The 14,928-nt window shown below is 34.3% G+C and overlaps 1 protein-coding gene across 2 annotated transcripts; it reads left to right on the forward strand.

Annotated features, from left to right (window-relative positions):
• Positions 1-2,916: 2,916 nt before the first annotated feature.
• On the forward strand, positions 2,917-12,276 carry LOC112017988 (uncharacterized). Of its 2 annotated transcripts, none has more exons than XM_024050493.2 (13): positions 2,917-3,053; positions 3,223-3,634; positions 4,812-4,989; positions 5,064-5,113; positions 6,024-6,116; positions 6,197-6,285; positions 6,945-7,023; positions 7,432-7,514; positions 8,804-8,882; positions 8,980-9,718; positions 10,507-10,596; positions 10,686-11,313; positions 11,664-12,276. In XM_024050493.2, exons 1-13 carry the CDS (start codon positions 3,022-3,024, stop codon positions 11,803-11,805), a joined length of 2,694 nt encoding a protein of 897 aa, XP_023906261.2. In that variant the 5' UTR covers positions 2,917-3,021; the 3' UTR covers positions 11,806-12,276. The 2 variants fall into 2 exon arrangements, with proteins under 2 accessions (XP_023906261.2, XP_023906262.2); XM_024050494.2 differs by having other exon boundaries at positions 2,918-3,053; positions 10,510-10,596.
• The last annotated feature ends 2,652 nt before the right edge of the window (positions 12,277-14,928 follow it).

Consider the following 14,928-nt stretch of genomic DNA (forward strand, 5'->3'; position numbering starts at 1 on the left):
GAGCTTGACCTAACTTGTGATGCAAGATAAGCTTAGGTCATGAGCACATTTCTTGATGTAGATAAGATATGGGTGGTGAGCCCATCTCATGAGGTGAAAGGCTTATGGGTCATAAGCCTAATATGAAGATATATGGTTTTTTTTGGAAAGAAAGTTTGATTTGTGTAGTTGTATAAAATATTGACCTTTTGGGCTTTAATGATATTTAACCCCAAACTCATTATTTATTGTTTGTGTAAGATAATACTGATGTAGCACTTTTATATAATAAAATTGTACCACGTGGCCATTAAAAATGAGTCAATAACAACCAAAAAATATTAATACATATAGGTTTCCATCTCAACTGCTGTTGCATCAAAGGGGGTTCATAAACTCTATGAGCATAATGGAAGGCATCTAATTGCTCGACAAAATAATGCACAAGATTTAACAGTGAACAACATTTCCCTTCAAATAACTCCTTATTCATACAATTCAATAAAAATAATATATATATATATATATACACACATAGAATACCTTATAAGCTGGGGGTGGGGGGGCAATCAGTTTAATTATTAGCTGCTCCCTGCCCATCATCTAATGGGAGCCTTGCGAGTTGCGAGTGGAGAAAACGAGCCATTCTCCCCCCACCTTAGGCAAGCTTGCAATGAACTGAAAGGTGAGAGGCAAGCTATGGTACTAACTACTAAATAGTTCGCATTTATCTCCATCACACTTCTCCAAAACTATACCCAATAAAGCATAAAAGTTAAGAGTGAATTGGAGCTTCATCACTAGAAATAACTGTTCCAAAAAAGATAAGAGGCTCTTTGACCTAAACATAAACATCATCAATACATTGATCATATTTTGATAGTTTGTGGTCTACTTCGTTTTCTTATGTGCGAATATAAGAAATTGTTAAGGAATTTGATAATGATTAGGAAAAAAAAGAAAGACTTCGAGGCATGTTAAAAACACCTTTTGGTTTTAATTGGTAGGTTTGTAAACAAGTTTAGTTGAATTATGAATTAAAAGTTAAGGAATCCTCATTTAATATTATTTTAAATAGGAGGTAAACTCGAGCTCATGAACAAATTAGATTTACATGTTTTCACTTTGTTAATTTTCTTCTCGTATAATAATTATAATTTTTTTAATAAAAGAACTATGTATTTTTAAATGGATTAGTTTCATTTATTTTGGATTTCAAGACTTAGTTTAAATTCACATATTTAATTTATTTTTATATTTTAGAATTGACAAAATTACTTTAATTTGACCACCTAATCTAACATAGTAGTTTGGTGTTTACAACTAAACACCTTAATACAATTCAACCTGATTTGTGCATACCTTAATTGATATTTTAATGATAAAGTCTCTTATACCCATAAGTTAAAATTCTATTATACTTATATATAAAAGATAATAAATTGTGATTGATAAAATTATCAAATATACACGTCCACCATGGTTATCATTTTTTTTACATCCACCAATCCCAACTTATCAAATCTACAAATTTTATATATATATATATATATATATATATACTCCCTGCCCATCAGCTAATGGGAGCCTTGTGAGTTGTAAGTGGAGAAAACGAGCCATCCTCCCCCCACCTTAGGCAAGCTTGCAACGAACTGAAAGGTGAGAGGCAAGCTATGGTACTAACTACTAAATAGTTCGCATTTATCTCCATCACGCTTCTCCAAAACTATACCCAATAAAGCATAAAAGTTAAGAGTGAATTGGAGCTTCATCACTAGAAATAACAGTTCCAAAAAAGATAAGAGGCTCTTTGACCTAAACATAAACATCATCAATACATTGATCATATTTTGATAGTTTGTGGTCTACTTCGTTTTCTTATGTGCGAATATGATAAATTGTTAAGGAATTTGATAATGATTAGGAAAAAAAAAAAGACTTCGAGGCATGTTGAAAAAACCTTTTGGTTTTAATTGGTAGGTTTGTAAACAAGTTTAGTTGAATTATGAATTAAAAGTTAAGAAATCCTCATTTAATATTATTTTAAATAGGAGGTAAACTCGAGCTCATGAACAAATTAGATTTACATGTTTTCACTTTGTTCATTTTCTTCTCGTATAATAATTATAATTTTTTTTTTAATAAAAGAACTATGTATTTTTAAATGGATTAGTTTCATTTATTTTGGATTTCAAGACTTAGTTTAAATTCACATATTTAATTTATATTTATATTTATATTTTAGAATTGACAAAATTACTTTAATTTGACCACCTAATCTAACATAGTAGTTTGGTGTTTACAACTAAATACCTTAACACAATTCAACCTGATTTATGCATACCTTAATTGATATTTTAGTAATAAAGTCTCTTATACCCATAAGTTAAAATTCTATTATACTTATATATAAAAGATAATAAGTTGTGATTGGTAAAATTATCAAATATACACGTCCACCATAGTTATCATTTTTTTTCCATCCACCAATCCCAACTTATCAAATCTACAAATTATATATATATATATATATATTCTCTTATTTTAAGTATTTTTCCTAAATATTACCGGTGTGCAAACATCAAATCATCAATCCTAATACGGCTTTACTTCCCAATTGGCTTATAATAACCTTTCTTCTCTGACTTTTTCAACCCAACCTCTGATTCTGATTGCTCACACATCCTCTGATTAGATCCTACCTTCCCGCACACTATCCCCCCAAAACTCTGCGTTTAAATCCCCCATTCCTTCCTATATCCCTCCCACATCATAAACCTGCCCAACACACACACATAACCCATCCATGGCCGCTTTAAATTGACCCCCCAAAAAAAAAAAAAAAAAAAAAAACCTCCAAAAACCAAACCCCCTTTTTATTTTTCACTTTTTATTTATTTTTTATATTTAAAACTTTTTGAACCCCCACAAAAAAAAAAAAAAAAAAAAAAAAAAAATGCTAGCGAGCGAGCGAGCGATCCCTAACACTTCACTCACCCAAAACTCAAAAATAATTCAAATTCCAACAATTTTTTCATCTACATGGCCTTTCACGTTGCTTGCCCAATTACATGGTACCCTTCACTCTCTCTCTCTTTCGCTCTCTTTATTTCTCTCTCTCTCTTAACACTTCGAGCGCGAGCCAATATTTGTGTGTTTTCTTTTTTCTCTCTTTCTCTCTTTCGCGGCTCTGAGAGCTGTGTTTTTTGAATTTGAAAATTTGTGTGTGTGTGTTTTTTGCAGCCGGCGAATCTGTTTCTGTCAGCTAGGGTTTCCGCGGGGGCTAGAGAATGCGAAGGCGAGGGGGGAGTTCGCGGAGGAGGTTTCGAGGATCGAGGAGTTTCTGAGGGACCCGTTGGGGATTAGGTTTAGGGAGAAGAGAGGAGTAGGAGAAGGAGGATGGAAAGATACGGTTCAGGTTTTGGTTCCGAAGGTGGTTCCGCCTCCGCCGCCGTTGCTTCCGCCGCCGGTTGTGGACGGCGGCGGAGGTGGAGGAGGGATTGGTGGCGGCGGCGGCGGGGGAAATGTGGTGGATGAGGTGGCTGCTGCTGCCTCCGCGCAGAGCAAGCGCATCGCGCTGCAGAAGAAGGCGGCTGCTGCTATGGTCGCTGCGGAGGACTACGCGAGGAGGTTCGAGTCCGGTGATCTGGCCGTGGTGAGGTTTTTGCTACTCAGTTGGTTTATAATTTGAATTTTTAGTGAATTTTAGTGAATTAGGTTTGGTTGAAGCTTGAATTTTGTGGTTGAATTGTAGTGGATTTTGGCAAATTAGGTTTAGCTGAAGCTTGAATTTTGCAACTTTATGTGTAGGAAATAGTTTGTTATATTTATATCTGTGAGTTTTCACTTATGATTTTGTGAAAGTTACATATAAAAAGATTTAGGTTTGTATTGGTGGTTACTCGATATTATATTTTTGCTATTCAGTGTTCTAATTGGAGCTTGAAGCCTTGAATCGCAGAGAATGTGGCACGTTTCACTTTGATGTAGAGTTTTGATAATTTGGATTTTCATGCGTTTTAGTTAGTTGGAGTTTGGTATAAAATTCACCTTTAAAATTTCATATGATATTGTTTTTTTTTTGTTTCTTGGTTCTCAATTGGTTTATAATTTGAATATTTTAGTGAATTTTGGTGAATTAGGTTTGGTTGAAGCTTGAATTTTGGGGTTGAATTGTAGTGGATTTTGGCAAATTAGGTTTGGTTGAAGCATGAATTTTGCAACTTTATGTGTAGGAAATAATATATTTTTGTTATTCAGTGTTGTATTTGTAGCTTGAAGCCTTGAATGGCAGATAATGTTGCATATTTCACTTTGATGTAGAGTTTTGTTATAAATAATTTGCATTTTCATGCATTTTAGTTAGTTGGAGTTTGGTATAAAATTCCCTTTTAAAATTGTATGAAGCTTAGAGTTTGTGAACTATAAGTTATATGATATTGTCTTTTTGTTTCTTATTTTGAAATTTAAATCCAATGATGGTTTAGGTCATTCATTTCTCATCAAAATTTTAAATTGTATCCTGTTGGATGTTTGTATTGCCTTTTTTTTTTATTTTTTTTTTTATTGCGATGAAAATCTAGAAAACATATATATGTGTTAGAGAATTGAAAATGGACTTGCACCCTTTATTCTAGAAGATCTAGAGAATACTATTTGAAACAAAAACCCTTTTGGCGATGCCAAATGAGGTTGTAAGCAGAGTGTCTTTCATTTTCTTTTGCAATCGATTTAGTTTTTTACTCATTTTATGTGCAATTTGGGATTCTTTGTTTGTATATCATGTTCTTATTCCTTGACGTTACTATATTGATTGGGTTTTGTTTAAACAGGATGTTTCAAGAGGTCAAGCTGGAGAAGAGCAGGGTCTGTCTAACATGAATGTAATGTGCCGGCTGTGCTTTTTTGGTGAAAATGAAGGTAGTGAGAAAGCAAGAAGGATGCTTCCATGCAAGAAATGCGGCAAGAAGTATCACAGGAGCTGCTTGAAATCTTGGGCTCAACATAGAGGTAAGATTTTCTGACCAAAACTATATATGACCCTATAAGCTACGTGTATTCTCATTTGCGGGACTTGATTGCAGATCTATTTCACTGGAGTTCATGGGTCTGTCCCTCTTGTCGGATTTGTGAGGTAAATTATAATGTGCAATACTGGTGAACTCTTGTTATTAAGTCTTTTTATGATTGAAAGTCAAAGTTTTTTCTTTGAATCTCTAAATTGGAAGTTTATTGCTATTTATCCAGTTCTGCTATTCCCTTTTTTTATTGTGTAATTATTATTTTGTTTCAGTAATACTAGCACAATATAAGTACATGGTACAACATAACCACAAACACAGTGTGTCATCATATCATGTCTTATATCTTATGATCATACAATATGCCCTTGTACCTTTTTCAGTCAATCAGTTCCAATGCATCTACTTTTACATTTCATATAAAGAAAATTAAAATTGCAAATGCAAAACAACACAAAAACATGGTCAATAGGCTAGTAAAATGGACAAGAGGAAGTCTTATGAACTGAGATGATCCAGAGCATTACACTGATTCTAATTTTCATTAACATACAAATCACATCAATTAACTGGAAACTTATAACATGAAAGCTTATGTCCTCTTCAACGAGCAAGTAGCAATCAAGATCAGTGTAAGTCCATAAGAAATGAGTTTAAAGTGCTTATATTTCCCAAATGGATTTCTTCCTCTATGTGCAGTACAAGAATAATGCTCAAAATAATTATTTCTTCTGTCCATCATGTAACATGAGTTGGTTGTGTTATTTTATCACAACCTTCAATTAAATTGTAGAAATTCTGGAAGTTTTAGCCTTTTTGCTGCCCTAAGGTGTCTAGCCCTTAGAGTTGCATTAACATCTTATATTTACTAACTGATGCTCTGCATATCTGGTTGTTACATGGTGTTTTCACACTAGATAAATATTCATTACTGGCTGATTGCATAGTTGATTTAACATGCTCTGCTCTCTTTATAATTAATATTCCTTGATCTTACGCGTTATTGCTTTCTGATTTCTCTAGGTTTGCCTGAAAACTGGAGACCCAAATAAATTTATGTTCTGTAAAAGGTGCGATGGGGCTCACCATTGCTACTGCCAGCAGCCATCTCACAAGGTAGGGTGTAAAATGCTGGTTCTGAACTTCTGTTATCTTGATTAAAAGAGGTTACTCATATTTGTTTTTTGATAATGCAGAATGTCAGTGCTGGGCCTTATTTGTGCCCAAAACATACAAGGTGTCACAGCTGTGGCTCCAATGTCCCGGGAAATGGCTCAAGTGTAAGGTATTGATTGTTATAATCAAAGTTCACATATATAATAGGTTCTTTTGTATAAATTTGATGTTCATTGATATTGTGATGAATAAGTTGTAAACATCTAAATATTGGGTTTTGGCACTACTTCATGTGCATCAGGCTTTCTAGAGCTTTGTTTGTTGGTTGGACTTCATTTTTGGTGTGAGCTATCATCTCAATATGAGAATTTGGAGAACAACTTATCAAAAAGAATTTTGAGAACAATTCAATCCACTGTGGAAGTTTTAGTTTGGTTTATTGTTTAGTTTATATGATTTTCTTATGTAATTATGATTTTATTTGCTCCTGTATATTAAATTGCCAATGGTTTTTTGGACCAAATGGCGCCCCTCTTTCCCCATAAACAAGGGGTTACAGTACTTAAAAAAAAAAAAAACAAGGGGTTACAGTGAGGTTCTGTATGAACGTATGATTTGCGTGTGTATAAAGAAAAGGAACTTAATGCCACTTATTGTTGTTTTCACTTCTATTTTGAAGTTCAGAGTAAAGTGATGTTACACACTATGAGTTTTATGTTTGTTCTTTGCATTTTCAAGGATGATGGCTGACCAATTTTTTTATGACCTTGATCTGTACTTATCCACAAACTGAGTACTCCTTTTCATGATTTCTTTTTAACTTTACAGGTGGTTTCTGGGTTACACTTGCTGCGATGCTTGTGGAAGATTGTTTGTGAAGGGAAATTATTGCCCTGTTTGTTTGAAGGTATTGATTATTATTATTTTATAAAATTCATGGGCTTTCTGATGTTCTTTTACATTATTCAATTGGAAAGCATTGTTTATGATTAATGTGTTTAGTTTGATGCTTTTTGATGAGGGGGAAAAGTTAATGTGTTATAGTGGTGCATGTACGTATGTAGCCAATGTGCTCTAGCTCAAATGACACTTCCTCCATTTGTAAGAATAAGGAGGAGGGTGAGGTCATGTTTTTAAGACCCATAGGGAAAGTACATGCATGCATGTAACTTCTTTAGTGTTTGCAATCTGTTGTTTCCTTGTGTGTGTGTGTACGTGTATGTGTGAGAGTGTTGATATATGATACCTCTCTTATCCAAAGAAAGGAAAAAAGAAAAAAAAGAACTTGACTAGATGTGTTTCTCCAATTTTGTAGGTATATAGAGATTCAGAATCAACACCAATGGTTTGCTGTGATGTTTGCCAGCGCTGGGTGCATTGCCAGTGTGATGGCATCAGGTTTCATTCATGCCTCTGTTCTTTGATAGACCTAATGTGTTTGAACTATATTCACATGTTTTATTGCAGGCTTCTGAGGATGGATCATTATTAAAGATTGGTTACCATGATAAAAGTTTGTGATAATGATAATTCTTCTTCCCTATTAGGTTTTGTAATTGAAATCTACGTGAATATTGCTAGTTTAATTGAAATCTACGTGAATATTGCTAGTTTTGTCTTAGTCCTTTTTCTGCTTTGGTGCCCTGTTTATTGGTACTGTTCACATTTAAAGTACAGAACCTCCCTCTTCACAACTTGAAATGATATATATGTTGAAACCCATAAAATTAAGGTTCTTTAATTTTTTATCCATTAAATAATCCTTAAAATCCAACCTCAAAGCCATCAGAATGGCTGCTGCCATTGAATTCCGGCATCATTCTTTCTTCAATTAACAGGGCTCATGCTTTTCTTTCCTTCCCTGACCGGTTAATTAACCTACAAATCCTACATCTCTTCTACAATCCTAAGCCCTAAAATAAAATTTTTGAACCCTAGCCCACTACAAAATCAATAATAAGCTGGTTTTGAGTGCTGTCTGACATTGGTGAAGGAAGATGACTTCCTCCTTTCAGGGAAGGCCAGGGATTAGGGAAAGAACAAAAAGGAAGCTGTTTACTTACCATAAGGGGAGGCTATTGACACATTATTGAAGAAGTTAAAGTTTTTTTTTTTTTTTTTTAAACAAATATTTCTTTTAGTTTATTGAAAGATATTGCTAGTAGTTGCATGAGAGTGGCTAACGCCAGCTTTAGCAATCTACAACAAATCAAGACATGCAATACCAAAACAATCAACTGAAACTCGGTTCAACTGGAGGAAGTTACTTTTATTTATTTATTAAATATTTATGTATGTGTGTGTGTGTGTATAGTTAATTTGACCCTTCTGAAGCAAGCAAATAAAAAATTAAGAATTAAAGGGTTGTTTGCAATTGTTAAATGTTCTGATATTGCACCTTCTTTATCTGCTATCAAACAAGAATGTGACGATTACTTGAACATATCAGATCAGTGAGGAATTTTTGATGGAATCTCTCATTTTCTCCTGTTTTTATTAGCTCTTATGTTTCTTGCGTAGGAGTAGCATATATTGAACCCTGACCTTAGAAATCACTCCCAATATAACTGATCTGACCCTTCAAGAAGTAAAACCTTTTTTTTTTTCGCTTTGAGTTCTAAAGTAGGTGAATTAGTTCTTAACTTTCTGATATTAGATTGCTGATGACCAGAAATAATGTATTGCAGTGATGAAAGATATCTGCAGTTTCAAGTGGATGGAAATCTACAGTATAGATGCCCCACATGTCGTGGGGAATGCTATCAGGTTTGGTTGAAAAGAGAGTTCTTGCACATGTTTTGTCCCTTTTTTTAGGGGTTGCTGAGTTTGACTCTTTTTTTTTGTACCTAAAATTTTGTTTCAGGTCCAGGGTATTGAGGATGCTATTCAAGAACTGTGGAGGAGAAGAGACGAAGCTGATCGGGATTTGATTTCTAACTTGAGGGCTGCTGCAGGTTTGCCAACCCAAGAAGAAATATTTTCCATATCACCTTATTCAGATGATGAAGAAAATGGTCCTGTGAGATTAAAGAATGAATTTGGCCGGTCCTTGAAGTTTTCTCTCAAAGGGTTAGCTGAGAAGTCACCAAAAAAAGCCAAGGATTATGGAAAGAAATATTCAAATAAGAAGAATGCAAAGAAAAAAGTATATGAGGCACCTTTGACTGGTAAAACAGAATCGCATGAGAGTTTTGAAGGACATAATGATACCCAGTCTTTTGGATACAGTGTGGATGATGACAAGAATGATGATGATAAGCAGTCCCATAGACCAGAAAAATATTCTTTTTCTGTGGCTGGAACTCTGAATCATACTGATGGGGTTTGCACGGTCAATCAGCCTGGGGTTTTGAAACACAAGTTTGTTGATGAGGTGATGGTGAGTGACGAAGATAAGGCTGCTAGAGTTGTTCGAATTAAGAGTAATAAGCCTCATGTTTTAGATACTGGTGAGGACTCTGGAAAACATGCTAACAAGTCAAAAAATGTGAAAGGAAAGAAGTTAGTTATAAATCTAGGTGCTCGAAAAATAAATGTAACCAACTCTCCTAGGTCTGATGCTTCAAGCTTCCAAAGAGAACAGGATCTGATGACCTCCAATGGTATGCCTACAATTTTTAACTTTTCTTTTTTATGTATTATCAATTATAATTAGGTGAGGATGATTATTGCGAGCTTATTAGGTGAAAGAGGAGGATTGATTAGTGTGTTTTCCTGTTTGTGTGTGCTTTAATAAGAATTTGCAGTTATTGCAACAAGCTTTTTTTAGTTCTCATGGGTTCAATATAGTTTATCTTCCTCATTTGAATAGAGACACCTTATTTATATAGTTTGTCTTCCTCATTTATATATATATATATATATAACACTATATTGTCTGTCATTCTCGGCTTACAGTGACGGTCTAGACTATCCTGACACAAGCTTTTGGCTGATGATTGATATCAGTTAATCTTTGTGGTTTTTCCTTTTGCACTCTAATGATTTAACCGATAAAAAAAAAAATCTTTTTATAACTTTTAAACTGATGTTTAATAGCTACTATAATGATTGTATATACCTAGTGCCTGACCTACATTATTCTCTTCCCCATATTTCCTCATTAAATGTCTTATGGTTCTTATTGTCCTCCCATCCTTTTTTCAGCTTCGTTTAGTAATAGATTTCACTTTCAAAATCTCATTTATGTAAATTGTTTCTTTTATGCTCCTGTTTCTTTGGTTCTATTGTTTAGCTTTTTCTTTGTTTTGCATATTATACCAAGAAGGAACCCAAAATACTTGTTTTTAATATAATTTGTTTGACTTTATTGTTTATGTAGAGACTGACAAATGATAAATATTACCCTCTCTCCCTCTGTGCGTATGACTCATGGTTTCATGTTCATTAGCAGGCAATGTGAGTACAAGCCAGTGGAAGACGAGTGACAATTTTATGGCAGATAGACAGGTTGGCACTGCTAAACCTGGAGATGGTAAAGGTAGGATTTATTTATTTTTTTCTTTCTGGCTTCCTCAACTTCTTAGTTCTCAGTATACCTCTGATTCTCATTAATGGATGAATTTGCAGGAGACAGAACTGATAGCATTGGCCAAGTGAAACTTTTGAAGGTTGCTGGGAAGGAAGGAAATTTGATAAAGTTGGGAAAAGTTAGATCAGATGTTTCTGATTCAAACCCCAAATTTGGCAGATTGAGTAGTGCTGATGCAAATGAAAATAGTACTCAAGAGCCTACACGAATTTCATTGGGAAAGAGAAACAATGAAGGAAATGCAGCTGCAGCAGGATCTTTGGGTGAAGTAAGAGGTAGCAAGGTTTTGCTGGGGAAACCATCAGAAAGCAGGCCTGAGACTTACAATGAAGGTAATGATGATTATGGTCAGGCACCTGGTTCGCATTCTTTGCCAAAAGATTCCAAACCTTTGCTGAGGTTCAAATTTAAGAAACCCACTGTTGAAAATCAAACTTCTCCTCAGCCTGAGGAAGAAAGGAGTTCTATCAAGGGCCAAAGGTCAAAAAGAAGGAGACCATCTCCCTTCATGGATAAAACATTATCTAATGACGATGAAGATGTGACACAGTTGAATCAAGACAATTTGATGGATGAGATCATGGACGCTAATTGGATACTGAAAAAGTTGGGTAAAGATGCAATTGGAAAGAGAGTTGAAGTTCATCAGTCATCTGACAATTCATGGTAAGTTTTTCATTCATGATGAAGGAAAAATATAGAAAAACACAGCCCATGAGGAACAGTGAGTTTTAGGCTGAAGTTGTTCTTCTCTCCAAGCCTTTCTGTACACACCAAATTCTGTGCCCCTTCCCCCACCCCACCTTCACAAAAAAAGGGGAAAAAGAAGAATGAAGCGTTCATTGCTGTTTTATTGCAATGTCATTATAAATTAATGATTAATGCCTTTCTGATATAAACTCAAGGTCTCTATTTCCGATGAACTTGTGCTATAAATCCTTCAATGTTTTGATTACTTTGTTGAGCAATGTTTGTACATTGTGGGTTAAATTGTATTTCCTTGTATTTTTATCCAGGCATAAGGGAGAGGTTACCAATGTAATCGAAGGCACATCGTTGTTATCTGTTACCCTAGATGACGGTAAAGTGAAGACTGTGGAGCTTGGCAAACAAGGGGTTCGCTTTGTTCCTCAAAAGCAGAAGAGATCAAAAACATGAAGACAGGTAGTTATCTTCTGTAGGCTTTCTTCCATGTTAAAGATGAAGAGGCAAATTCTTCATTTCCCAAAGGCCCCGAGAAGTTCAGACTTTTATTCTTTGCTTGCTTGTAGTACTGCTGATATCTCATTGAAGGATTGTTGGCTGAGCTATTCATTCTCTCAATAGCTTATCCCATTCAACCTACAAGTTAAGAAGTTACCATATTTCATTTTTTTTTCTTCAATTCTCCCTTTACATGTATCTGAATACACTTTGATTCTTAGATGTAGCTTTGCTTTAGCCGCCACTTGTTTGTGTGGAACTCAGACATTTAGGAGTCCACTTTAACCAATTAGGAAAGGGTGGCATGAAAAATATTAGCTCTTGTTAGTGAGTACTCTGTGAATAACATACTTCATCTATTAGCAATTTAGCATTGTTAGAAGGGGTTGAATTTATTAAAGGTGCTAAATGATCTCTTCTTCTCTAGTCTCAACTACTGAAAAGGACTAAACGTGTGTGTGGTCTATTTATCACTATTTAATAAAATGATTTCTTTTTCCTATCTTATTGTGGATCATGTAACCTTATCAATTTGTTCTTTATGAAAAACAATTCTGTCAATTCAGGAGATCGGTACAGAATATAGTTGTATGTTTGTGTCGACAAAGTTGATTGCGCCACTGATTATGACAACTTTGTTTTGAGGGGTGAAGTGATGTAACATTACTAGGTGGCACAGCAAGCCAAGGCTGAAAATAGCAAGAAAATTGAAAAAATGGGGTCAGCTGAACAATTAAAGTTGAAAGTTGGTTGGGCAGTGAGAGATCCACTTGTTGTTGGAATGAGTGGTTTAAGAAACCTGAGAGAGAGAGAGAGAGAGAGAGAGAGAGAGAGAAAGTAGCTTTTTCATTTTACTAAAATTTTACTGACCAATTCGAAGATGAACTAGCTCGAAGATGGACTAGCTATCCTGCTAGTCCAGATAAAATTCTACCGACCAACTTAAAAAAGCACAGTATTGGATTAGTTTGTAACTATCCAAAAGAACTTCGAGCTATAGAGCGTGGTCGTCCAAACTAGTTAATATTGTTGCTTAAACAAAACAAATATTTTATTATCGGTAATGATATTAGCACACTTACCATTACACATTCATCATACGCACTTTTGAAAACATGATTTCTATTAGAATTATGGTTTAAGTGATTAAATTCACTATTTCTTAATAGCTTAAGATTTTAGGACAATTGGTAATTTAACATAATTTTTTTAAAAAAGAAGAAGGTTCAAAAGAAGTATGTATGGAGTGTGCAATAGCGAGTGAGTAATAAGATTTTTCATTTTCCCTTTTGCAATAACTCTCTCTCTCTCTCTCTCTCTCTCAAAGTATGCAATGGCTGTGGGATGGTCGATCTATGTCGTTGACTAGTTGATCTTGGTCATTAGTTGACCTATCTTGATCGTCCTATTTGTTTGTGAATAAAATAAAATAAATAATTAGTATTTAATAAAGTAGTAAACAAATAGATAATCTAGCGTAGGGGGGACTAAAAAACGAATTAGGTAAAAAAAAAATTCTTTAATTAAATTTGACTAAAATTTTGCCTAGTCCATAAAAATGATATTAAATCTTTAATAACAAACTTCAAAGATTGATTGATCAAAAGCCTTGCACTTCAACTAGTTGACACCTCTTAATGTTTCTAACAAAAATATTTAGAGTTCAAATCTTCCATTTCATTGTAACTTCGAGTTATCAAAATAAAAATAGAAAAAAGGAAAAAAGAAAAAAGAAAAAAAGATAGCCTTGCCCGACTAAGTTGACTAGCTCTTAAAGGCATTCACTAACAAATAGTCAACCTCGCATTTGCTTACATAGAGTTAATCTAGTCAGCCCATGCATAAGTCTTTTCGGTTTGTTTGTTTGTTTGGTTGTTTTGTTTTATTTTTGCTTTTAGCTTTTGGCTTTAACCCTTGTACTACTTTTGTTGTTTTCCATGAAACGCCTGAGTTCCAAATTCCTCCCTCCAATTATTGAATTATCATATAAATAAAAAACAAAATATCTTTATCAACTTCCAAAATCTTAAGTAAATAGAATTTAGGATACAAAAATCTATGTACACAGCACATCATAGACTTGTCTTGTTCTCTTTCAAATTTCTGTGTAGAAGAGAGAGAGAGAGGGGTGATATGAAAAAAGAGTTGCATGGTTGACAAAAATGCAAATAAAATCATGCACAAAGTATGAGAACATGAATAAGGATTTGAGTGCAGGAAATAAGCATCGAGTTTTCACTTATATCTTCACCACCATTGAGAATATGGAGTGGAGGGTATTGCAGAGAACATGGTTTTGTGTCCTCCTTCACAAGGATAAACGTATGGTGATTGACTGCAAACCCACCACTATTAGTTCTTGAGTATTGCTACAAACACATTTCACAGTATTTATCAAGACTTGTCAAATTGAAAAATTATTGTTAATTTTGGCGCACTAGAAACATCATTTTATTATCTATCATTTATAACTTGCCACCTCAACGATTGTGAAAAATTTGTGAGAAAAATTGTGTCTTTAGACTTATTGTTATGGATAACAAGAGGGGTAGTACTCATGTACGGTGTACAATCCTGCTTCACCATCTTTGTGTAGAATAATGACCGGTTTAAGTTTGTTATATTGATCAACATTTGTGCAACTTTAATGGAATGAGATGGTGATGAACTTTCTTTTTTGGTCTTTTGGTTTAATTAAGTTTAGGCAGTAGAACATGAACTAGCATCTGCACTAGCAGTGGTAAAATTAGAAAACATTTAACAAAAGCAAGAAAATTGAACTAAGCTATCTATGCAGATTCTAATATCAGCAATCATAGAATTAAAGATTTAGTTCTCATCTCTTTCACCCTTAATATGCAATCAGAAGTCTGAATTCCTTTCATCTTGACTGTACAGCAATCTTAGTTGAAGCAATCTGGTCCTATAGTTTTCTTGAGAATTGTGAGCATGATAACATGGATGGTCCCAACTATAGGCTGCAGCTTTTGATAAATGCAGACAATGTTGCCAGCATAACCGTAGTATTGGAGTTGTCCAGATCTGACAGCCTGTTTTTGATAGAAGCCCATGTAATAA

Source organism: Quercus suber, unplaced genomic scaffold (genome assembly GCF_002906115.3).
Source record: "Quercus suber isolate HL8 unplaced genomic scaffold, Cork oak 2.0 scaffold_573, whole genome shotgun sequence".
NCBI classification, from domain to species: Eukaryota; Viridiplantae; Streptophyta; class Magnoliopsida; order Fagales; family Fagaceae; genus Quercus; species Quercus suber.

Bases quoted from the DNA above. Each gene is read 5' to 3' on its own strand.
- LOC112017988 (XM_024050493.2), top strand. From the start codon at position 3,022: ATGGCCTTTCACGTTGCTTGCCCAATTACATG. The intron at 4,990-5,063 runs GTAAGATTTTCT...ACTTGATTGCAG, and splicing joins ATCTTGGGCTCAACATAGAG to ATCTATTTCACTGGAGTTCA. The intron at 8,883-8,979 runs GTTTGGTTGAAA...ATTTTGTTTCAG, and splicing joins GTCGTGGGGAATGCTATCAG to GTCCAGGGTATTGAGGATGC.